The 26,284-nt window shown below is 31.0% G+C and overlaps 2 protein-coding genes across 2 annotated transcripts; both read left to right on the top strand.

The window, feature by feature from the left end:
• The first annotated feature begins 5,361 nt into the window (after positions 1 to 5,361).
• Positions 5,362 to 10,617, top strand: LOC148628019 (inactive pancreatic lipase-related protein 1-like). The gene is made up of 6 exons (XM_088583351.1): positions 5,362 to 5,500; positions 6,499 to 6,791; positions 7,680 to 7,911; positions 8,953 to 9,057; positions 9,307 to 9,396; positions 10,310 to 10,617. The coding sequence occupies exons 1-6, from the start codon at positions 5,449 to 5,451 to the stop codon at positions 10,561 to 10,563; spliced, it is 1,026 nt and encodes a 341-aa protein (XP_088439477.1). The 5' UTR covers positions 5,362 to 5,448; the 3' UTR covers positions 10,564 to 10,617.
• A 10,916-nt stretch (positions 10,618 to 21,533) lies between these two features.
• On the top strand, positions 21,534 to 26,026 carry LOC148628018 (inactive pancreatic lipase-related protein 1-like). The gene is made up of 6 exons (XM_088550731.1): positions 21,534 to 21,579; positions 22,482 to 22,780; positions 23,805 to 24,036; positions 25,056 to 25,154; positions 25,402 to 25,491; positions 25,743 to 26,026. The coding sequence occupies exons 1-6, from the start codon at positions 21,534 to 21,536 to the stop codon at positions 25,982 to 25,984; spliced, it is 1,008 nt and encodes a 335-aa protein (XP_088406857.1). The 3' UTR covers positions 25,985 to 26,026.
• Positions 26,027 to 26,284: the final 258 nt, after the last annotated feature.

The following is a 26,284-nucleotide window of genomic DNA, read 5'->3' as shown; positions in this document are numbered from 1 at the left end:
ATTATATCCTGTGCGAAGAGTACACATTATGAACGATAGAATTGATAACTGTGCCCTTAAAAAAACATGATATATCTCTGTCACGAGGTTACAGGGCACAAATGTTGCAATAATTAACTATTTGAAAAAAACATGAAATGAAAAAGAAAAGTAAAAAAAAACCGAAATATTCTCCTAAAACAGACAAGACTCAATTCTCACAAGTTCATATGTTATTCATGAGTTAACCAAAATGACACTAATACTTTGCATTCATGCAATAACGTTCTTTACAATCAAAGGATACTCAACGCACAGAGAAGTACAATTACTTTTGTAACTATGAAATAAAATTGACGGATACAAAGATGACAGTTAGAGAGCTATATCTCTATTTTTTGTATAAAAATGAATCCTAAGCATTACATTGCATATGGTACGAGATCACAATTAATTCCCTTTGACTATTCGTTGTATACGAATATAGTTCTTTTTTTTTAGTGTGTTTCTTCCTGATTTTTTTTCTTTGCTGTCATAAACTTTATTGCTTAGTATTAATTGCAGAAATGTAGAGCAAGGATCAAATTTACAAGGTTTTTTTTTCATTCTGTAATTTTATGTGGAAGGTGTGATTTGGTCCTATGAAAGAAGATCAAAATTTAGGACATTTGGCAGTGGTCACTTTTCATGTCTAGGGGTCTCCGAAGCAAAGTTGCTAAAAATAAAATCTGATGGTGAATTGTTCTGGCACTCTTATAGAAATCGGCTTTTATACATGTTTCCATATTGGTGAATTTTGAATGAGTTTGAAGAGGTGGATTTTTTTTATATGTCAAGATGTGTCTGTTGAAATACACTACGAAATTAATTGTGTCCTCGTACCATATGCATTGTTTTATATACAGGAAGACAGCAATATGTTCGTTGTAAATTGGGAAAATGGAGCAGATGAGTGCAACTATTTTCAAGCAGTTGCCAATACCAGAATGGTTGCAGCTATTGTTTCCAAATATCTAGAAAGGTTGTTAGATATCTACAAGATGAAGGCGTCGTCGATCCACCTGATAGGTGCAAGCTTAGGAGCGCATTTATCTGGATATATTGGATAGAAAATTAAAGGCATTGAGAGAGTAACAGGTATATTGGAGTGATACACTAAAATTGGACGGTAAAGTGGTCGGTCATATCTTAAGCATTTCAAAAAAATATTATACTTTTTTTCTAAAGGTCTCGATCCAGCTAGTTACGGGTTTGAAGAATTTGATCACGTAGTCACATTGAGTCCTGATGATCCTTCCTTTGTTGACGTTATACACACAGTTAACGGTATGTAGAGTTTAAATCGGAAATCGTAAATTCACGTGAAGACACAATTAAAATCATTATATTTCATAATACTACGGTAGGTATTTGTAAATTAACGGGAAATACCCAATTAAAATCATTATGTCTCATACCACCACGGAATATTCACGGGAAATACCATATCAAAATCATTATATCTCATAGTACTATGGTATATTTAATTATTTTCTTTAGTTGCTTTCTGAAAATGAATCATCAAAAGCAGCATACAAATTTTCATTTGATTTTATTTTAGGGCGAGAAATTTGTTGGCTTTCGAAATATTTACCTATTTAGTTTCCGTTTTTGTTTTGCTTTTCTAGATAGAGATTACTTTTGTTTTATGTTGAAATGGTATCCTGTGTTTTGTCTTTGGGAAAAGTCTGCAATTTTATTTTAGCTGTAGTCATATTTATTAATCTGTGCTATGACACGTAAGATGTTTTCACAAAGGACAATTGAGTATTATCTGTGTTAATCAAAGCGATAAAACTTGTATATACTAATGCGTTACATTCTACAAATACTTTTATACAATCTACAATATCGATTAAGTATAATTATTTTCAACCTTCATTCTTTTAGTACATGGTTTTTCAACACCGATTGGCGGTGTCGATTTTTATGTAAATGGTGGCTTTTGGCAGCCAGGTTGCTCATGGATCTATAAAAAGTATGCATATGCATTATCCAATTTGTTTATCTAATTACTCTCTTGATTTTATTTCTTAATTTAATCTTCAGAACATATATCCAATGTTATTCATTAATGTAAATATTGAGCACCGGACTCTCATTTTGAAGTGCTATGAAATCAAGTTGATGTATTTAAAAGAATTTTGAAAGCATTAACCGTATTAAAAAATCTCCAAATTAATGAACTAACATTAAATTTGCAAACGTCCGCCTGCATCATCTTTTGATCAAAGGTTTAAAATATCATATGTAATAAAATCCTAAACAGAAAAAGTTCATTATAGAACTGTTTGTCATATTTTTCCAAATAAACAGTTTTAATAAAAAAAGTAAAGAAAATTTTGGAATTTCTTTTATAGTATGATTTTTCTGTACGGGAAATCCAATTCACTGTTTCATTTTTATTGTAGATGTATGTAGTCATTCAAGAGCTTTTGGTATATTTGTGGAATCTATTAAGAGTCCGTGTGTATTTACTTCATTTCCGTGTCAATCAGACCAAATTAAGGAAGGCAGTGCTATATGTAGATCTTGTGGTTACAGAGGATGGAGCTACATGGGTTATCCGGCATTAAGATATCGGTCTGGTGTATATTATACCAAAACTAGAGATGAAAAACCGTTTTGTATCAGTAATTTAGTACTACCAAGAACAATTAGACACTTTGTTTACCTGAATATACTTATTTTGTAAATTTATATGGTTGTAATTATACTTTACTTCTATGTATCGTGTCTATTTATTGTAATTAAACTTTACTATTCCATCGACTACTATTTCATACAACTAAACAACTATTGATCTTAGAAATGAGAAACCTTGTCTTATATACATTTCTATACTATTGTCTCATTAGGTTGCCCAAAAAAATTGACATTTTTTGTTTTTGTTTTTTTTTTCTAAGTTGTTGTTCCCTTTCAAATCAACTTGATTTGCAGGTACCGCTATTAACATTGACTCTCTAAAAGTTGAATTGGTGCCTTTAGGGGTACATAAAAACCCCAGATTTTGGTAATATAGCCGTTCGTAATTCTAAGTTATCCTTGAATATACACCAAAATAAGTAAATTGAAATATAAAGTATATATGAAATGCAACATAAGTAGACAAAGCCGGATCTGGTTGAATTCTATATATGTTAATAGTTTGTCTTCGTAGCATAACTAACCATCAATTAATTCTTCGATTTAAACAAGTTTCAAAAAGGCATACCACGACATATAAATGCCATGTTAAATCAACTCATCAAATTTTATACAGTTGTCGGTCGCTTTAATTGATAAAGAATGAACCTCAATCAACATTTTAATCCCGTCCTTATTTGCACGAAACGTCTCTCCATTGTTGTTATCATTACAATCTGAACATATTTTAGAAGAATTAAAATTTAGGTCATTATTATTGTCATCTGACATCGATAAAATCATCTACATGCAATTCAATCTTTAAGTCTCATTTCTGATATATTGTATAAGAACAATTTTCCGGTAATACTGAATTTAAGAAAAATAAACATGAGAACCCTTAGCTTATAATATCAAAAGTATATACATATAGAAGAAGCAATTTTGTATTGGTCAAGATTTGACTGTAAAGTCCTCAAGAACAGCACAATATGTACAGCTTGTCGCAAGGACAATCCACTAAACGGTTGTGACAGAATAGTTCCCTTTCATACCTATTTTTTACCCATTCATCACCTATTCAATGGTAGGGAAAACCGGCAATGTTCGGATCAATGGATGGTACGCTTCGAAAGCTGAATTCGGTTTTCCAGGTGACAACATGATAACATCGTTTTCACCTGCTATTAGCACACACAACCCGGAAATCTTGTATTGTTGAGTATTACTGAACGAACTTACAAAGTTCTATCATAGTTTTATTGACAATTAATTTTACATATTTTAAAAGTACAAAGGTATGTTTGACAATTTTATTGATATTCAATTAATACGTTTTATGTTCGCTTCATTGTGTACGTAGATTTTGTATTGTTTGTTTTGTTTTTTTGTTTTTGTTTCTGTTTTTGTTTTTTGTTTTTTTGGTTTTTTGTGTGTGTGTGTGTGTGTGTGTGTGTATCTGAATTGTCCTGCTATTGACCATTTCGTATTGTTTGCCAGAAATAAAAAGATCGAAGATTTAAATGACAATCTAAAATATGCAACAAATGAGAAACTAATGAGTTAGCCAGCAAGTAATTAAGCGTCCATCGATATAGTATGTCATTGTGACATTTTTACAGCAACCTTTGGCTTTTTGTTTTACGATATCAAAACCGGAACCTATTTGCAACAAATTTAAATCTTAAAAGTAAGCCAGCAAATAATTACGCGTGCATAACATTTTAATATAATATGACATAATGACATTTTTTTCTGTAGATTTGCTGGATGAGGCCTTTGTTTAATTGCTTTACAACAAAAAAAAAGGAATCTAGTTTCATAAACCCTCTATTAAACCATGTCGGCATGATGAAAATCCTTCACCATATCCATTATATATATTTATGATTTGGTTTAGAATTGTATACCACTTGGCCATGATCACAATATTGGAACGAAAATGTTGTTTTTTATTCTTTTTTTCTGGTCCTCAGCTTTATGTATTTGTTTCGTTAATCGAAATGTTACCAGCTGTATATATTTGATTTTTTTTTAATGATTCTACAGGTCAGAGTGTTATCTTGTTGATAGTACATATGAATTATGCTTAAGTAATTCCCCGTCTATGAATCAGGCAAAATGTGTATAAGGTGTGGCACATGAAGTAAATATACACAGAAATTATATTGCATTATCCATGTATTTATACCTCAAAACCTAAAGAAATTACTGTCAAAGTGTTTGTAAAGTTTGCCTTTTTAAGATATTGATAGTTCAAATTAAGTTGAAATGCACTATGGAAAAATGGCGGGAAAATTTTCCCGAACTGTTTCCTTATATAAGCAGTAAAAAAATATCCACGTCACCAATCCTTAATGATAAATTTAAATAGCCTTTCAGTTGATTTCAAGATGTATTTGAATATATGTGAGGCAAAAAAGACCAAATTGAGAAAAATGATGTGCCACTTATTGCCTGGTTTTTATACAGAATGGTACTTAACATTCCAAAGCCTCAATGTGTGCTTACATTTATTGATTGTAACTTATTTTGTATTCATATGGTCTGATGTGTAAATGTCGTATGATATAGCCTGAAGGCAGTTTATATTTAGTTATGAATTTGCTTTATATTATTGTCATTACGTCATCACTGTCTTAAATCACTTAGCATCACAATAAATTATAGTAAAACAGATCATTTCGACCAATGATATCTTTTATTTAACTATTTTTTTATGATTTATACAGTTCCTCATGTGTGACTTATATTTATATCTCTCTACCACATTGGTGTTAATTGTACACGTTAATCCCGTTCAAAATGCTGCTGAAGTATTTATGCACAGCGACAATGACTGCTTGGGCACATATAGGTAAGAAAATATATTAAATATTTATTCCTGAATTTAAGGTATAAAATCATTAAAGTAAATGTTTCTTTTTAATACCAATTTATTATCTTTATAAATTTCGGGTTGAAAATTGAAGAAGAGCTATTTTTGCCATTGTATTTCTTATTTTGGTTAAATCTTAGAAAGAAGTTTTGATCAAATATTTAGAATACATTGATATTGCATTGTTGATTTGGAAAATCCTGATAACAGGATTACAATTCAAGATAGATTCTGATTTTATTTTAGAGATTTGATAGGGTTATGTTTATACGAAACAATCAAAATCATAAAATATTTTATTACTACGAATTTATGGAAAAGGGTGTAATAAAATTTATAAGTCAAACCAATTGTACATATTGTTTTAATTTAACATATCTCTTGTAATACACCCATTAGTATATGTTTGACATCATTTAACTTTCTTTTACTCTGACACCATTCAGGCACAGCAAAAAGTAACATTTAAGTTTACGATGTTAAAATTAAAATACATGTCATGTCACTCTATATCAACTGCGTATTAGTCAAGTTCATTACATACTTAGTAATTTTTATAACAATAATTTATTACAATTATGATATCCGCAAAAATAAATACAGTCAATAAATATCAAATTGATGATTTAAAAAATATATAAAATATTTTAACACAGTAAATCACTGCTTATACATTGTGTTTCAAAGTTTTGCTTTGCCTTGAAAAGTGTCGAAAATTTCCACCTACCTTTTACAGCACTTAATAATAATAAAAAAAACCTTATTTTTGGAAAAAACAAATGCCTTCCTAATTTATTTAAAACCAACAAACAGTTACAAAATTAAAGAAAAGCGTTAATATTACTTTCTAAGTTAAATATTGACCATGGTATTTTGAAGAATAAGAAACCTTATGTAACTAAAAGAAAACAATAGTGGTAAGTTACACTTTTTGGTATTTCAGTTTTTTAATGGCTAAATACTACGTTTTATTTCAGCTAACTGGCTTCCATGGTATGGTCAGAAGGAAGTATGTTACAAACACTATGGTTGCTTTTCTGTTGAACCCCCGTTTAGTAATTCTAAAGGCTATCTTCCTCAATCACCAGAAAAGCTTGATGTTTCCTTGATTCTCCATACAAGAAATGGGTTTTCATTGGTTGATATGAACAATTTTACCAATGACCAACATTTCGACAAAAACAAACAAATTAAAGTAATAACACATGGATTTCTTGGAAGTGAAACAACTGCATGGGTTGTTGATATGAAGAATGAGCTTTTGATAAAGGTGAGATTTAAAGACTTAAATGAATTTAAATTATTTGAATTAAAATGTTTATAAGGGCGTAAAAATTGTCCACTATTTCTTTTATATAAACTTTTAAGTTAGTTTATTCTAATTTTTTTATAATTATATCAGCAATATTAAAATATATATTTAACGACTTAAGTAGCACTCCAGATAAAAATCATGCAAAATGTGATTCATGGGTAAAAAGCCTATATATTTTTATTTTTGATATTTTGTTTGAAATGTCATAGTAAACAGAAATAAACACGTGGTTTTTCATATAACCCGTCCTTTTTGGGAAATAAAAATTGTAAAGAATGCACTGTAGAATTCAAAAGAAAGGGAGATAACTCTGTAAATGACACTCAAATACTATAAAATCTATTGGATTTTCGATGTTGATTATCTCCTAAGAGCAGGCAGATTTGAATGAATAATTACACATTTCGTATTATAGACCCACAAAACAACTTAATTACAAAAATATGTAGCCTTTTTTGGGATGTATCACATTTTCTAGATTTTGCATAAATCTTACAAAGACAGCTACTTAAAACCGTGTTTATCTTGGTAAAACGTTATGTCGAGTCCGGGTAGCTCATTTTCACCTTGTTTTTATGTTTGTGTGATTTTGCTTATTTCATTCCCTTATTTTGTGTCTTATGTTGATTGTCAAAACTTTATCTCTTGATTGCGTTCCTTTCTACCACCGACTAAATCATGGTTCCCTAGATTTCCCTTTCACAAGGTAAGAAAGAAAGTTTCTTTAGTGTAAACTTTCTTTCAAATCTAAAATCGTCAAGATTTTAAAACTTATTAAAAGATTATTACAAAGCTCTTGCATTAAAAATTACTATAGGATGTTAATCATATCTATTTCATCAGGAAGATGTTAATATCTTCATTTTAAATTGGGAAAATGGTGCAGATGAATGCAATTATTACCAAGCTGTGGCCAATACTAGGTTAGTTGCAGCAGTAGCTGCAAAATATCTTATTGGACTATTACATTTCCATAATATCAGTCCGTCGTCTGTTCATCTGATAGGAGCAAGCTTAGGAGCCCATGTATCTGGATATATTGGACGAAAGATCAAATGCCTTGATAGAATATCAGGTATGTAATACTTTTTTATGTAACAGTTGTGAGATTACAACGAAAATTTTTAAAGGCATGCGTATTTTGATAGACATTGTAAAGCCCTTGATTCGGACAATATTACTATTTACACCATAACAATTATCCCCGTGTCCCTTCCTACAAAGCCAAGTTACGTATATATCTATCCTAATTTATCATTGAATCGTCGTTGAACGTAAATTATACGTATAAAACATTTTTTGGAAGAGTTTATTGTTGTTTGGACTCGCCTAGTCGTTCTCAGTTTTTTCGCAAAGCCTTTAGGGATGCACCATGTTTATTGGTTAGTCTGACTCATGCATACAAAATTAATTCATCAATAAGTCGAGTAATGATCAATACTGGAAAAAAATAATCAATTTCCACGTAATCGACATACATTTCTATAATTATTGTTTTAATCAAGTATGAAATCATCATGATTACAATAAGGCACTTAACATACTAATCCCAATCTATATTTCCTTTCCCAAAACTTCCATGCATCATTTTTCATTCAGTAGTATTTGTTCTCCCGTATCATTTTAATCACAAAATGCATGATTTATATGTTCATGAATTAGAGTAAAACAAAAATTTGATATGGCTAGATTTCTTAAATAATCCACATTGTCTTTGTGCCTCCTTTGTGCTTTGCCGTTCAACCATATAGGTACAATGAGTTAAACGTTAATGTTTTAATGCAATATTGTAAAATGCTAAAGAAATTTGTGCATATGCCTAAAGGGATATCAAGGCAACCAAGATTCGAACGGTAATCAAAAGAGTATAATTAAAGATAACAACTAGACAAGAAAAACAAACAATAAAGAACATGAAATAACCAAATAAAACGTACAAAGGAACAAAGGTGTGAACATGGACAGGTACCATAAATTCATTTCAAACTACTACTTAAGATGATCCATATCAGTTTCTTGTATAATATAGCAGGATACATCGATGAAAAATACTCCAGCCTTTACTGAGAAAAATTACATGTCATTTTTTTTTCATTCATGTTTCATGTTTATTTAGGTCTTGACCCGGCTGGTCAGGCTTTTGAAGAATATGACAAAGTTGTATCTTTGAATTCTAATGATGCTGTTTTTGTCGATGTTATACACACAGACGCCGAAAACCGTGAGTTATAATACATCTTTGAAATTTCAATATGAGTGAATCGTTATTCTTGGACAAATATACATAAATACATAGTTCGTTATTATGCCAAGTAATACAATATAAAAACTTTAGTTTAAAAAAATGGTTGTTTAAAAGTTCATTTTGTATTCATCCATTCATGCTTTATAAAACTAGCACATTGATTAAATGTCAAAATAATATTCCATATAGATTTTTTTTATAAAACTAAATATGTATTATCTACAGATTATGGTATAATTCATCCTGTTGGAGACATTGATTTTTATGTTAATGGAGGTTCAAACCAGCCAGGATGTTTGTTCTTGAATGGCTTACGTATGTATTGTTTTCCTTTGTATTATTTTATTTTATTTTGTGTCTGTAATTTTACCTCTTGAAAAGAAGCTAACTGTACACAAAATAGAAAATTTAGTAAAAATACCAAAGTATTAATTTGAAAAGACAAAACTACATAGACTGTAGCAACGAAAGACTTAGAAAAACACAAAAATTAATAAAAGGGATTTTTTTTCAATGACCTACTTGTTTTGATTCTATCATTGTTGTAGTGAGGGTATTTTATCCAATGAATTGTCGCTATTTACTCAATTCTTGACCAACTATATAACTATAACTATTGACCAAACTTTACGACAAACACGATGACTTTTCATTCAGAATTGTCAACTTTCCTTTCATCTGTGACAACATCCCTTCGGCTCCTGCGTATGGAGTGTTCATATCACAACTCATACGTTATGCCAGAGCTTGCCGAAACTACGCAGACTTTTTGTATCGCGCTAGAACTCTAACAAATAGGCTTCTGGAACAAGGTTACGTTGCTACAAGATTGAAGTCATCACTACAGAAGTTTTATGGTCGTCATCATGAACTCGTGGATCGTTATGGTGTATCCATCAGCACCATGAAAACTGATTTATTCAACGGGTCATAGTTTTCCTTTCCTCGTTTGTCTATCCCGAACTTGACTTTTTATGAGCAACTCGGCGGGTGTTTCCAGAAAAGCAGAGGACGCTTACCCTACCAGTGCTATAACCTTGGTTCGCTTGATTACTCTTTTAAATTTCAAATTAGCAGTACCATGGTAAAAAGTCTTTTTTTTAATCTTCAACCTCCTGAGTAATTGGTTATATATGTAATGCTGCTGATTAGAGATTACTCTTTCAAACACGTGTAAAATTCCAAAATTTGCAATATACATACGATTAGTATCTTTGTATATTTGTAGATTCTTGCAGTCATACAAGGGCTTTTCAATTATTTGTGGAATCTATTAACAGTCCATGTCAATTTACAGCATATCCATGTGATTTAAATTTAATTAAAATTGGGAATACAAATTGTACCTCTTGTGGTACCAAAGGATGTGTAGAAATGGGATATAGAACAGCAAATCGACGTTACGGAATTTACTACTTAAAAACGAATAGCGCAAAACCTTTCTGTGATGGAAATGTGACAGTATCAAACCCTATTTCGTAGGCCTTTTGTGTAAGGTACATTTGTTATTAATTAATTAATAAAAAAATCTTGTTACATGTGCTTTATTTTATTTCATAAGATCATAAGATATTTAAATTCTTAAGCTACTGTTAAAATCATTTGATTGCCGTCGTTGTTAGTTTTTTACATTATCATTCTTATATCTATAAAAATATACTTATCGTTTCTCAATGTGAAGTTTTATTTGATAAGCGCACTTTACAACAATTTTTCATGTGTCTGTCATGAGGTCATAAGATTCAAATTGAATAAGTAGCTCGTTATGTACAGGGCGATCTCACGCCATCATCGTACTTGAGTTAAAGAGCTAAAGCTTGAAATATCTTAAAATAGACATATGACTGTATATTCTGTGAAAAGACAATTGTGCAAAAAGTAATGTTACATGAGTGGTTTTAAATGATGCTAATATTTATATTGGCGTATTTTTTCATCATCATTCAGTATGAAATATACTGATCAAAATATTCTATCTTGTCAGTTCAGATTACAATGACATTTTGATGTTCAATTACTTTATACATGTTATAGGTTCAGTAATATTGTTACTATTTATTTATTCTAATTTCTTATTATTATTATAATTATTGTTTTAAGTGTTAATCAATGCAAACGTATCATTCTTCTTAAATATCCCACACAAATTTCTCTGTAAACTAATTATCTGATATAAATAACCGGGTTTTGCATTGTATGTTAAAGTAGAAAAAACGGGTTCAACGAGCTCTAGTGTAAATACTAACGGCACCCAATTTTGAAAGACATATAAATAATGGTCGATTCTTTTTTTTCAAATGTGTTGATAAAGTAATCCTTGAAGTATTAAGAAATATTGTGTTTCTGACAAACCAATAACAGATGACGGATTTTCTTTTTGTCAACAAATTTATTTTCTGTAGTTTTTTTTACTTGTATACTGTAATTTTTATCTTAAACTTGACGCGACTTTCCCACAAATTTCAAGACTTATCTTGAAGTTTGTGTTATGGGTGTACGTAATCCTAGTTGTTTTTTTGGGTCCTATTATTTCCACTTGTGTATTGTGCATACCTTCTGTACTGTTTTGATTTTACATTTTTTGACCGGTGGCAAATTATTGCTCTGCCTGTTTGTGTTTTAAAATACCAGAAATAACTGTAATGAAAATGGGAGGTTTAGCGCGGTATCAAATCTTGTTTACCCCATTTTCATAACAGAAATGTCTGTAACAGGAACGGAATATTGCGATGGTTTCCAACATTAACTACTGATATGACCATTTGTTATACGGACTTTCCTTTTAACTTTTGCCTAGATTTTATCGGTCCGGTATGTTCGTTATTATCTTTCATTCATTTATGTTTGCACAATAATAATACTAATTGCAGACAGGAGAATGATGACACAAAGAGGTTTATTTGTATAATTGCTTTGTCGATCATGTAAAATCTTATTTATAAAGGTTTGAGCAAACATCGTAATATTGATATGAAAATGCTGCGAACATTTGTCTAATCCGCACAAATTACACAGTACAAGAGGAGCTCTGTTTAGACAAGTTTAATCCTAGAAATACGACTATTCAATACCAGTACTGGTCAATCAATTATAGTTGTAGATTATTTTTCTATAATCTATTTATTGTTTATTTTTTATTTACATATTTTTATATCACTCACTTTTACTTTCGAAACACTTAAAATGGAATTTCAATTAAAATATTAAATATTACAATAAGATAGTTTTAATTTTATTTGATGCATGTGCAAATTGTTGGAAAGTCTGCGTTTGAGAAAGACGATATTTTGATAACACAAATTAAATTGGCGGTGGTGTATGTTAATTTTGGTGCCAAAAATCAGAATAAAACTTTTATGTTGAATGCGATATTTTAGAATGTGTCATTATGGTCCTGTTGGTATCATTAAAAGAATTAAACATATTTCTTATTTCTTATATGTGGCATTCGTTCATTATATAAATCACTACAAAATACAAAAATACGGTCGCTGTAGTTTAAATCCAGTTCAAAGCCAAGTAACTTCCTCTGTAACCGTAAAACTGTTAGTTTTTGTTGTGCAAACCCACTTCTCATAACAATTGTTTTAGTAGGTCATTACATCAGAATATGTTTGTTTACATCATTTACATGCTCATACTTTATCTAACTTTACCTTTATCTTGTTTGTTGCCGTAGAGTTTCTCCTTTTCCTTCCAAAATATATTAATCTAGAAATATAAGAATATAACTTTTGTCTATTTTTTATTTCATTGTGCGGGGAAAAATTGGAGCGTATTTTGTTGTGTTTAGTTGGTCTCATTTTTGCCACAAAATGAACTAGAGTTGTCTAATTTTTTATAGCAATTATTTTTGTATTAATTTTAGGTATTAAGACATCAAAAATAAAGATATGGGTTCACAAAAAGTAGAAATACTAAAATTTAAAAAAGATGATACTCTTTAAGCAAGACAACATTAGAAACACAAAAGGAACATACGAGAAAACATACGAAGTCGCTCAACAAAACAAACTATAAAAAAAAACAAACAGAAAAAAGAAACAGCACAAGTCTCACTAAAACCCGCCTTTCTGATAAGCGTGTAGTAGAGTGTACAACTCAACATTGATACAATGATATCAAATATTCTTACTTAATTAAATAAATGTCTTTAAATAAGACAGCTGTACTTATTGCTCTTTATTTAAAATAATTTAGGTATAAGAACAAAGGTGCCAGTTCCGTTATTAGTGTACAAAATATATTTGGTATGAGTTTACAAAATAGGACATTTGTTCTGATAACTCTTATAGCAAATCAAGTTATTGATGATGACATAAATCAAAGAAAATATAGAGAAAGATAAAAATCGGGTCATTTGGGTAAAACTATTGGCAGTAATTTTTTTCATCGTTTTTACATAATCCGATTTCGAATGAGAACTTTTTATTACAATTTCACATTGATACCAAATGATCTCATTGATCTTTCATCCTGATAAAATGTAACCTAACACATAAATAAAGAAATGTTAATAAATTCATTTATTGCTGAAAATTGAAATTAACCTGCATTTTATGGTTCTTTATAACTGTATAAAGTTTTATAAAAAATGGATTCCTGTCTCAAGTTATCAACTGGAAAATGTTGGGGACGTACACGCAACTTTTTGGAGTGTATCTCATAATACATAGTCACTTCATGTGATGGGGTTCAAAAAGTGTGTCACCATGCATATATTTGCTTGATATTGCCTAAATTTTACACAAACTAACTAGATTTTCCAACAAAAGGGGTATCCGACCCCTGAAACCCATCCCCTGAATCCGCTACTGCAAATAGCGTAGTACGTTTTGCATTTAATACACGATACTTGTACCAAGGCTATTTTTGGAAATAACTACGAAAGAAATTTGACTTGATTTCATCTAAATAGGTTAATTACTACTAGTTTACTCTAATAACACTGAAATTGAATAATATACATTTTCTATATAAAACATTTTTCGACTGGCTTGTTTGGTGTTTAGACTGTCATGCAAAAACACATCAGTATATCGAAAGTTCCTTTTGTTTCGGAAAAACAAAATCGTATACAAGTAAACAAAGAAATTAATTTGTTTTGGCATATTCAACACCTTATTATAGATCCAGAAAAATGTTCTGAATTATAAGCCTTTGCATCTCATAAGCTAAAATTCAAGAAGGAATCAGGGATTCGTTCGCAAAAACTTTTAAAAAGGCTCAATGGAAAAAAAACTTATCGTGATAAATCGTATTATTCATAAAAATGATACAAAATTTATATATTTCAAAGCATGTGCATGCACATATAATCACTTATACCGGGAACATCAGTACACTGTGTACATATCAGGAACTGCACACAGAGAATTCCACCGAGCAGCTGGTACCGCTATGGTCCTGACTTGGTACAGGCATTTCAAACGAAATGGTGGGTCAAATCTAGGTTTTACAGCGAGCTTAACCTCCCTCTTCCATTGTGACATGAATGTACCAGGGATAATAATCTAGCATTAAAACTCATGAACTTAATTTATAATTTCCGTCAAAATTCGAAAAACCTCAGATTTACCTCACAATGGTTCAAATGTAGCCATTTTTTAAAAACCACGTTCACCCACTCATAACAGTCTACATTTAGTAGTGCATGCTGATTTCAGAATCACCACTTAAAAAACAAAAATCTTGTAACATTCTATTTTTACCACCTAAATAAAATTATTTGACTTACAATATATGTTTGTCTGTGTACTTACTAGTAAAGTAAGATATCTAATTCACTTAACGAATAGTCATTAATAACAGATAATATGATAAAGTGGTTATTCATATACATACAAAATCAAAATACTAACCCATAATATAGAATTACTTTCAATTATCCCTATGCTTTTTATTGTTATATCAGCCCTGAAGATATGTATACCTTATCGAAATTCCTAATTTTAATATTAGTAGTATTTTCTATTTAACAACTACTTGGTCAGTGCCACTGCCAGTGGACCAAGGTCTGAGGATATTCACCAGCCTAGTAATCAAACTTGTCCGGCCTGATTTATATCAAGAATTATTAACCGAACTTGCAGTATTTAAAAAAAATCCAAAACCCCCTTAAACACCTAGGCTTCATTCGTTGTATTGGACTTGGTAAAACTTCCCAATGCTGGTATGGTTTCCTATTTCAAATTTGTCTGTACTTAGTACTTCTTGTGTACAATTTAATTTTGACTTTGAACTTGCTATGTATTTGGTTCTTCTTCTGATGGGTCTTTCTAGGAATAAATATTTGATATACATTGAAATATTCCAGGGTGTATCATTATTTCTCAATCATTTAAAATGCACTTGAAATGTAGGTGGGGATATTTTATTATTTATGTAATGGTGAATTTTCTTTTGTGCATTTTAGAAATTTAGAGCACTTCCCCTTCCGTTTAAACTGTTCTCAAATGCCGATACATCAAATATAAATAGTGAAAAAGAATAAAATGTAGCCACGTTGAACTGGTTAAAACAAACCAAAATAAAAATAAGATAAAACTTGTTAATAAGGATTGATCGGTCTATAAAAATGTAGTCCTCTCTTCTTGACATTATTACATATATTCATTAACTACCTAAACAATATGTTACTTATCTTCCATATGGCATTCGTACATTTAATTCAGATTTCAGAATGCAAACCCACTTCATACAATAATGGACTGTTTTGGTAGGTCATCACATCAAACTCTTGTTTACATAGTCATATTGTCTACATGAATATTCGGGGTTTTTGGGGGGTTCTGTTTTTTGGTCTTTTTTGACAGTGTAAGTTAACTTAGGTACCATAAGCTTAAACAGAAAAAAACAAGATTTTTCAAAATCGTTTTTTTACATTTGGCATTTCATTGAAATATACTGCTAACACGCATATCAAGGAAAAAGAACTCTATTTTTTCCTTTCATTCCCTTACATAGAAAAAGAAAAACAGCACAAAAATATGTTTCTGTTTGTTATTATTTTGTTTTGCTTGTCTAGTGTTTGTTGTTATTTATCACATTTTCCCCAATAACTGGAAAGTGTTCCTTTTGCTAACTTTTTTCTATTAAACGTTTAACAATTGTGTATCAATACTTCTTTTGTGAAGCTTTATCGTTTTCAACAAATTCTGTAAGATATGATCTTTACTGACAAATTAATGCATGTTAGGATCATTAGTACTACAACACTAGATTGTATGCGCAAATCAAACCAATGTCGGGACTATTTTGTTTGTCGTTATTGTGCCATTTTTATTTTTATTTACTTTTAGTTTTAGACATAATTATTCTACTTAGCATTTTGGTTGCTATGAGCTTGTGTGTCAGATGCAATTGAATACGACATTACGTTAAAATTTTAAATCTCAAGAAATGGAATAATGATAAACGAATTCATCAGCCGTTGAGGGCTACTTACAAATGTAAATATCGGTTAATTTGCGTTTATGATTTTGTTTGATGCGATTACAATTCTTTTTTTTTTCATTTATTTATTTAATGTTAAAAATTAAAGAGTAAAGAAGTGAAGTATAAATGTCGAAAGAACAAACTAGGAAAATACTAAAACAAGACAATGACAGAACCACAAAAGAAACATACGAGACAACAGAAACAACGTACGAAGAGCTAATCGTACAACCCAATCGACCAAAAATCGGCCAGCACGAGCCTACTGAATACCGGGATAGCACTCAAGTGTTTTTGGGAATGGGATCAATTTCTTCTTCGTCCAAGACACTCGCCATTATGATAGAGTATTATCTTACTCGTGTATGGTACAGAAAATATTTAAATGCTGATAACATCTTAATCGAGTGTCCATGCTTGAAACTTGAAATATGTCTGTAATATGGGACAATTATTCTGATGATTCCTTATTTAGAATATTTAGAATAATTTAGTTAAGAGAAGAAGGTCACCAATACAACTGCTTGTACTAAGTGCAAAGGTTACATTTCCTTCCTAGGAATACTCAAATTAATTTTGATTCATATGTATGAAATAGGATATATGTTCTGATAGGTGAAGTGAAATTTTGTAATGATAAAGAAAAACAACATATGATTAACAACAGACTTTTGTCAGATTTAACAGAGCATACCACATTCCGACATGTCACATATAAAATAGTTAATACACTTTAGTATTCATGAAACTAGATCATAGTCCTAATTTGTCTCTACATTTTGATGCCAGACCCCAAAACAGAAAGCCATCGCTAAAAAAAAACCCGATGAACGTATAGTACTTTTTTTTTATTTTCTAATTTATTTATTTCATTTATTTTTTTTCGGAAAAATTTTCACTGGTTTTATAAGTATTACATTACCAACTAAATATCGATTGGCGTGAAGGACGTTTCGACAATCCGTGATTTATGTTCTACGAAAATCATAAATTCATTTTTGAATGGAATCGAAATTGAATTATAGATAAATTATTGAATTCGACATGTAATGTGTAAAAACATTGTTTCTTTTTAAAAACGAAAACTGTGTTTTGGAGATCCATATAACTTAAGTACCTAGTCATTGAAATGCGAGTGCAGCTTTGGAATATAGTACGTATATACATGTAAGCACTTGACATTAAGCGCCAAACTAAATGTAATGTCGAAAAACATCCTCATGAACTTTGTCCTTCATGATATACAGTCGTGAACTTTTGCACTTGTCTTGTTCTAGATTTCAGTATAAAAAAGCTTGCTGCCTTTGCATCTCATAAGCTAAAATTCAAGAAGGAATCAGGGATTCGTCCGCAAAAACTTTTAAAAAGGCTCAATGGAAAAAAAAACTTATCGTGATAAATCGTATTATTCATAAAAATGATACAAAATATATATTTCAAAGTATGTGCATGCAAATATAATCACTAATACCGGGAACATCAGTACACTGAGTACATTTCAGGAATTGCACACAGTGAATTCCAGTATGATTGGGTTTTTTTACCCAAAAAAAACAATCTTACTACTTTACAATCCTTTGTTTATTAATGACAAAATACACATTAACGAATTCTTGAACGCGTGAGAGGACACTGGTTTCTTAATTAAACAGGTGATCAAACGTTAGAAGTTTTAAAAAACGGTAATAACAAATTACCGAACAATAATCTGATCTATAACAAGACAAGTCTAAAATAAAATCTGGCAAAATAGATGTTATACCACCGACACTGGTACCGCTATGGTCCTGACTTGGTACAGGTATTTCAAACGAAATGGTGGGTCAAATCTAGGTTTTACAGCGAGCTCAATCTCCCTCTTCCATTGTGGCGTGAATGTACCAGGGATAATAATCTAGCATTAAAACTCATGTACATAATTTATAATTTCCGTCAAAATTCGAAAAACCTCAGATTTACCTCACAATGGTTCAAATGCAGCCACTTCTTAACAACCACGTTCATCCACTCATAACAGTCTACATTTAGTAGGGCATGCTGATTCCAGAATCACCACTTAAAAAACAAAAATCTTGTAACATTCTATTTTTACCACCTAACCAAAATTATTTGACTTACAATATATGTTTGTCTGTGTACTTACTAGTATAGTAAGATATCTAATTCACTTAACGAATAGTCATTAATAACAGATAATATGATAAAGTGGTTATTCATATGCATACAAAATCAAAATACTTACCCATAATATAAAATTACTTTCAATTATCCCTATGCTTTTTATTGTTATATCAGCCCTGAAGATATGTATACCTTATCGAAATTCCTAATTTTAATATTAGTAGTATTTTCTATTTAGCAACTACTTGGTCAGTGCCACTACCAGTGGACCAAGATCTGAGGATATTCACCAGCCCAGTAATCAAACTTGTCCGGCCTGATTTATATCAAGAATTATTAACCGAAATTGCAGTATTTAAAAAAAATCCAAAAACCCTTAAACACTTAGGCTTCATTCTTTGTATTGGACTTCCCAATGCTGGTATGGTTTCCTATTTCAAATTTGTCTGTTCTTAGTACTTCTTGTTTACAATTTAATTTTGACTTTGAACTTGCTATGTATTTGGTTCTTATTCTGATGGGTCTTTCTAGGAATAAAGATTTGATATACATTGTAATATTCCTGGGTGTATCATTATTTCTCAATCATTTAAAATACACTTGAAATGTATGTGGGGATATTTTATTATTTATGTAATGGTGAATTTTCTTTTGTGCCTTTTAGATAAAACGTATTAATAAGGATTGATCGGTCTATAAAATTTTAGTCCTCTCTTCTTGACATTATTACATATATTCATTAACTACCTAAACAATATGTTACTTATCTTCCATATGGCATTCGTACATTTAATTCAGATTTCAGAATGCAAACCCACTTCTTACAATAATGGACTGTTTTGGTAGGTCATCACATCAAACTCTTGTTTACATAGTCATATTGTCTACATGAATATTCGGTTTTTTTTGGGGGGTGTTCTGTTTTTTTTTTTTTTTTTTTTTTTTGTCTTTTTTGACAGTGTAAGTTAACTTAGGTACCATAAGCTTAAACAGAAAAAAACAAGATTTTTCAAAATCGTTTTTTACATTTGGCATTTCATTGAAATATACTGCTAACACGTATATCAAGGAAAAAGAACTCTATTTTTTTCTTTCATTCCCTTACATAGAAAAAGAAAAACAGCACAAAAATATGTTTCTGTTTGTTATTATTTTGTTTTGCTTGTCTAGTGTTTGTTGTTATTTATCACATTTTCCCCAATAACTGGAAAGTGTTCCTTTTGCTAACTTGTTTCTATTCAACGTTTAACAATTGTGTATCAATACTTTTTTGTGAAGCTTTATCGTTTTTAACAAATTCTGTAAGATATGATCTTTACTGACAAATTAATGCATGTTAGGATCATTAGTACTACAACACTAGATTGTATGCGCAAATCAAACCAATGTCGGGACTACTTTGTTTGTCGTTATTGTGCCATTTTTATTTTTATTTACTTTTAGTTTTAGACATAATTATTCTATTACATTAAAGATTTTGAAACCGTCAACTTCTTTTAAAATTTTAAATCTCAAGAAATGGAATAATGATAAACGAATTCAACAGCCGTTGAGGGCTACTTACAAATGTAAATATCGGTTAATTTGCGTTTATGATTTTGTTTGATACGATTACAATTCTTTTTTTTTTCATTTATTTATTTAATGTTAAAAATTAAAGAGTAAAGAAGTGAAGTATAAATGTCGAAAGAACAAACTAGGAAAATACTAAAACAAGACAATGACAGAACCACAAAAGAAACATACGAGACAACAGAAACAACGTACGAAGAGCTAATCGTACAACCCAATCGACCAAAAATCGGCCAGCACGAGCCTACTGAATACCGGGATAGCACTCAAGTGTTTTTGGGAATGGGATCAATTTCTTCTTCGTCCAAGACACTCGCCATTATGATAGAGTATTATCTTACTCGTGTATGGTACAGAAAATATTTAAATGCTGATAACATCTTAATCGAGTGTCCATGCTTGAAACTTGAAATATGTCTGTAATATGGGACAATTATTCTGATGATTCCTTATTTAGAATATTTAGAATAATTTAGTTAAGAGAAGAAGGTCACCAATACAACTGCTTGTACTAAGTGCAAAGGTTACATTTCCTTCCTAGGAATACTCAAATTAATTTTGATTCATATGTATGAAATAGGATATATGCTCTGATAGGTGAAGTGAAATTTTGTAATGATAAAGAAAAACAACATATGATTAACAACAAACTTTTGTCAGATTTAACAGAGCATACCACATTCCGACATGTAACATATAAAATAGTTAATACACTTTAGTATTCATGAAACTAGATCATAGTCCTAATTTGTCTCTACATTTTGATGCCAGACCCCGAAAAAGAAAGCCATCGCTAAAAAGACCCGATGAACGTTTAGTATTTTTTTTTTATTTTCTAATTTATTTATTTTATTTTTTTTATTTTTCGGGAAAATTTTCACTGGTTTTATAAGTATTACATTACCAACTAAATATCGATTGGCGTGAAGGACGTTTCGACAATCCGTGATTTATGTTCTACGAAAATCATAAATTCATTTTTGAATGGAATCGAAATTGAATTATAGATAAATTATTGAATTCGACATGTAATGTGTAAAAACATTGTTTCTTTTTCAAGGAGAAAACTGTGTTTTGGAGATCCATATAACTTAAGTACCTAGTCATTGAAATGCGAGTGCAGCTTTGGAATATAGTACGTATATACATGTAAGCACTTGACATTACGCGCCAATCTAAATGTAATGTCGAAAAACATTCTCATGAACTTTGTCCTTCATGATATAAAGTCGTGAACTTTTGCACTTGTCTTGTTCTAGATTTCAGTATAAAAAAGCGTGCTGCTGATATTGCTTTAATCTGTGCTTACGTCAGACAAAAAGATGGGAGGTTTTTGTGCAACAGTAGTGACTGCAACAGCATTCATAGGTAAACATATATTAGAGATGCAGATAACACACAATGGCAACCGTCGTGTCAAGAGTGGAATATTGCTTACGTAATTAACATTTTATTTGTTTTCTTTCATTTGTGTGTGTGTGTGTGTGTGTGTGTGTGTGTGTGTGTGTGTGTGTGTTGCTCATTTGCTTTTGTTACTTTGTATGTATTATTTTAGTTACTTTATATTCTTTGTTGTGTATGTCTGTTTTTCATGTCGGGTCTTTGTCCCTGGATTACATTCTTTTGTTTACCGCTATTACCTTGGTTCCCTTGATTACTCTTTCACAAATTGCGTCATTGCAGTTTTAACTGTTTTTTATTTGTTTCATTATCTTGAAGTTTATTTCTTTCAGTACCATATGTTTTTCCATATACCGTGACCAATAATATTTCTTTCAGTACCATTTGTTTTTCCATATAACGTGACCAATAATATCGTAAGCGAAATACATTTTGCGGTTTAGGAGAGTACTTTTCGTACAATTTCGTATTGTAATCGCCTCTACCTGCTATATTTTTAAACAGATGCCATCTGATCTTTGTATGCCTTATATGACCCCAGCTGATTCTTGTTTTCAATCAGTGAATGTATTTGCCTTACATTTTTATCTACTAATTGTTTTGGTTCAAAATAGTTCCATTCTTAATATAGATACCATCCTATTCAATTTCATTTGGTAACTTATATCCTAAGTAATTTGCGTTCTATTTATGTCCTCTAAAAGTGTGTTAACGATTCATTTCAGAACATCTATTAGGTTGTAATTGTAGTCAGTAATACCAGTTATTTTTGTTTTGTTTTGTTTTGTTTTTGTTATTTGGTTGTCTGTTTTGTATTGTTTTTAGGGGGGAGGGATGTTAGGTTTTTTGTTTTTTTTTTTCCATTTTAGCTAGTTATATATTACCATGGAACCACAGAGAGGTATGTCACAGTGAATATGGCTGTTTTTCCATAGAAGCGCCTTTTACAAATTCTCTGGGATATCTTCCAAAATCTCCAGAACAACTCAACGTTAGCTTAGAGCTCCACACTAGAAATGGTAAATCATTTATAGATTTGAGAAAGAAGACAGGAAACACTAACGTGTTTTTCAGTAATATCAAAAATATTAAAGTGGTAATTCATGGTTTCATGGGAAGCGAATCATCACAATGGATTGTAAATATGGCTGACGAGTTGTTGAAGAAGGTAAGACATGTTATGTAAAGAACAGTTGAAACAATCTTTGTAAGTTAAAATATACTGCATTGTTTCATATTTTCCAAGTGTCATATCATAATAAATAAGGTATGGGTCTGCCAAAAATTCAGGCAAGGGGTGATTCGTCGTACGAGAAACTCCCGAATATTCCTATGATATAACTTAACCAACCTTTAAGTGCTAATACTTTCATTAACGCTCCTTTTGAAAAATACAGTTTCTTTGAGGGCTACTGAAGGATTTCCAATCAAATATTTGGTATTCAGATATGCGTGAATCACTAATAATTAGCTTCTGCTTGGTTTTAAGGGAGTGCTATTCAATCAATATCTTCCAAGGTGATGTGCTGATCAATAATTATTTTCACATCGTTGTATGTTTTAAATTACCCGTTTTTAACTTTAAAAATTAAAAAACTTTAAAAACAATTCAATATATTGTACCACCCATTCATGCAAAGAACAGATGATTTCATGTAAATCCCAAAGTCAAAAGTTACATCGACATTTTTTTTTACAATGCGTGTACTTTTCTTGCAAACTATATTCCGATGGGTACTTGCTTTTCTTATCATCAGTTTATAATGTTTTGATGCAATTGTATTTTATTTTTGTCGGCAATGTTGATGTGGATTGTGCACTATTTCCTGTTGTTACGTATCTAAATTGTTCTTCTGTTTCGGTACAACGGTATTTTCTCGGTATGAATTCAAAATATTTATTTATCAGTAATTATACATACGGCAAAAATCCTACGTTTAAATTTTCCTCCACTGACAAACAGATGGCTTTACAAATATGAATTACTTAAATTACTTAGTATATACATTATTCTTTTCAATAAGTGGTGACTGTTTTTTGTTTTTGTTTTTGTTTTTGTTTTTGTTTTTTTTTGGTGATTTTGTGTAGTTGGTCGTGTAGTATATTCCTGCTTTTTTTATCCTATCATCAATTTAGACAATCTGCATTACATACCCAGTGTTTCAGTAACCTACATTTCTATGTATTGACAGGAAGATAGTAATGTTTTTGTTGTACAATGGGAAAAGGAAGGGGATGAATGCAACTACTACCAAGCTGTGGCTGATACCAGATTGGTAGCAGCGATTGTTTCAAAATACTTAGACTGGATATTGGAAACGAACAGCATGAGTCCGTCGTCTGTTCATTTGATAGGGGCAAGCTTAGGAGCACATATTGCAGGATATATTGGACAAAGAATTAATGGCATAGGGCGAATAACAGGTATGAACAACTGGTTACGAAACTATTATACTAGCACTGATGCAAACATGCTGTAGTGTAATATCCTCTCAAAGGGATCTATATGCTAACGAAGTTTAAGAGTAATCAAGGGAACAAAGATTATAGCGGTAATCAAAAGAATGTAATCCAGGGACAAAGACCAGACATGGAAAACAGACACACACAACAAAGAACATAAAGTAACTAAAATCATATATACAAAGTAACAAAAGTAAATGAGCAACTCGGACTCCACTAAAAACTGGGACATTGACCAGGTGCACCGGTAGGGTAAGCGTCCTCTGCTTTTCTAGAAACACCAAGTCAAGTCCTGGGTAGACAAACGAGGAAAGAAAAACTATGACCCGTTGAATAAATCAGTTTTCATGGTGCTGATGGATACACCATAACGATCCACGAGTTCATGATGACGACCATAAAACCACTGTAGTGATGATTTCAATCTTGTAGAAACATAACCCTGTTCCAGAAGCCTATTTGTTAGAGTTCTAGCGCGATACAAAAAATCTGCGTAGTTTCAGCAAGCTCCGGCATAACGTATGAGTTATGATATAAACACTCCATAGGCAGGTGCAGAAATGATGTTGCCACAGATGAAAGGAAAGTTGACAATTCTAAATGAAAAGTCATCACGTTTGTCGTAAAGTATGGTCAATAGTTTTCCTTACCATCGCTTTCTAAGTGTAGGTCAAGATATGAGGCTGACTTCCCAGTGTCTGTAATATTCTTCTTTTGGGTAGATGCGATGTATCATGATTATATCGTACCATGCCTTTTCGTGATCGATAAGGAGTGTGAACTAAATATGCTTCTTCGGAGGCGTTTTAGTTTCTCATTATTATTTATGCGTTTATGTTTTAGGCAATATAAGTTGTTTTTTTTTTTATTTTAATGAACTTTTCAAGATAATCCATATAAATTAGAGTAAAAAATAAACAGACAAATGATTAATGTTTTAATACTAATGATTTCCTGTCAATAATACATTTCGGTTGTAGGTCTTGATCCAGCTAGTTATGCATTCGAAGATGAGGAAGAAGAAGTCCATTTAAGTCCCAATGATGCCGTCTTTGTCGACGTCATACACACGGATGACGGTGAGATTTTTATTGTATAAATTTTGTATAAAACTCTTTGATCTGAATGGCCTCGAAAAATCATTTTATTTCTATATAATATTTAAATAAAATATAATAGTTTATCGTGTTGTATTGTCTTGTTTATTTTTATTGACATATAACACTGTCTGTGTTAAAGAAATCATATGTATTTCTGACATTTTCGGTACAGATGTTATTGTCTCTTTCATAATATATTATAAATGAATATTGTTCTCTATTCCAGGATACGGTATTTCAAGCCCTATTGGTGATGTTGATTTTTATGTCAATGGTGGCTTAGACCAACCAGGATGTTCGTCGTTCAATGATTACAGTATGGTTTTCATATTGTTGTTTCGTATTCCATGTTTTTAATATGACATTGCAATTTGCTCACTTCAATTTCTTAATTGCTCCTTGGAATAGTGATAAAGGTTAACTAAGCCGATTGAACATTGGCATTTAGAACAAAGAAACGTAAAAAATAGAGTAGTGGTAATGTATTTTCATTTTGCCTAGTTTTGTTATGTAACGCTAATGTAGTATCTAAATGGTGATTTGAAAAAAAATATATGTATTTTGCAGATTCCTGCAGTCATTTAAGAGCTTTTGAGCTATTTGTGGAGTCTATAAACAGTCCATGTTTCTTTACCTCATTTCCGTGTTATCTTGACCAAGTTTCTTTTGGAAGCAGTGCGTGTACCTCTTGTGGTGTTAGAGGATGCAGCAACATGGGCTTTGGTGCATCAAAGAGGCGGCCTGGAATTTATTTTACGAACACTAGGGGTGAAAAACCATTCTGTATAAGTAACTCAGTATTGCTTTAAACCATACAAATGTTCTGTCATTAAATGGGAGTATTGCATAGATCATTTTGTTTTTTTCTAGATTTGTAAACCTACGGCTTGAAAGGTGAGAGGTATATAGTGACCTTTCATTCCGTACGTCCGACCTCAGTTCTAATCCTCTATCCATCTCAAATCTGAATGAAATTGGATGAAACTTTCTCTAATTATTTATCACATGATACAATTGTGAACCTTCTACCTTTTTAGAGTTTCCTGGTGCAAAACATGGACCATGGACTTTATATCGGACAACCAGGGAGGATTCTTCTAATCTGCAAT

This window comes from Perna viridis, chromosome 1 (genome assembly GCF_037379345.1).
Source record: "Perna viridis isolate PV_CMFRI_1.1 ecotype Kerala chromosome 1, ASM3737934v1, whole genome shotgun sequence".
Lineage (NCBI taxonomy): Eukaryota > Metazoa > Mollusca > Bivalvia > Mytilida > Mytilidae > Perna > Perna viridis.
Note: the sequence above shows the minus strand (reverse complement) of the source record. Positions and strands in the feature narration are given on the sequence as shown.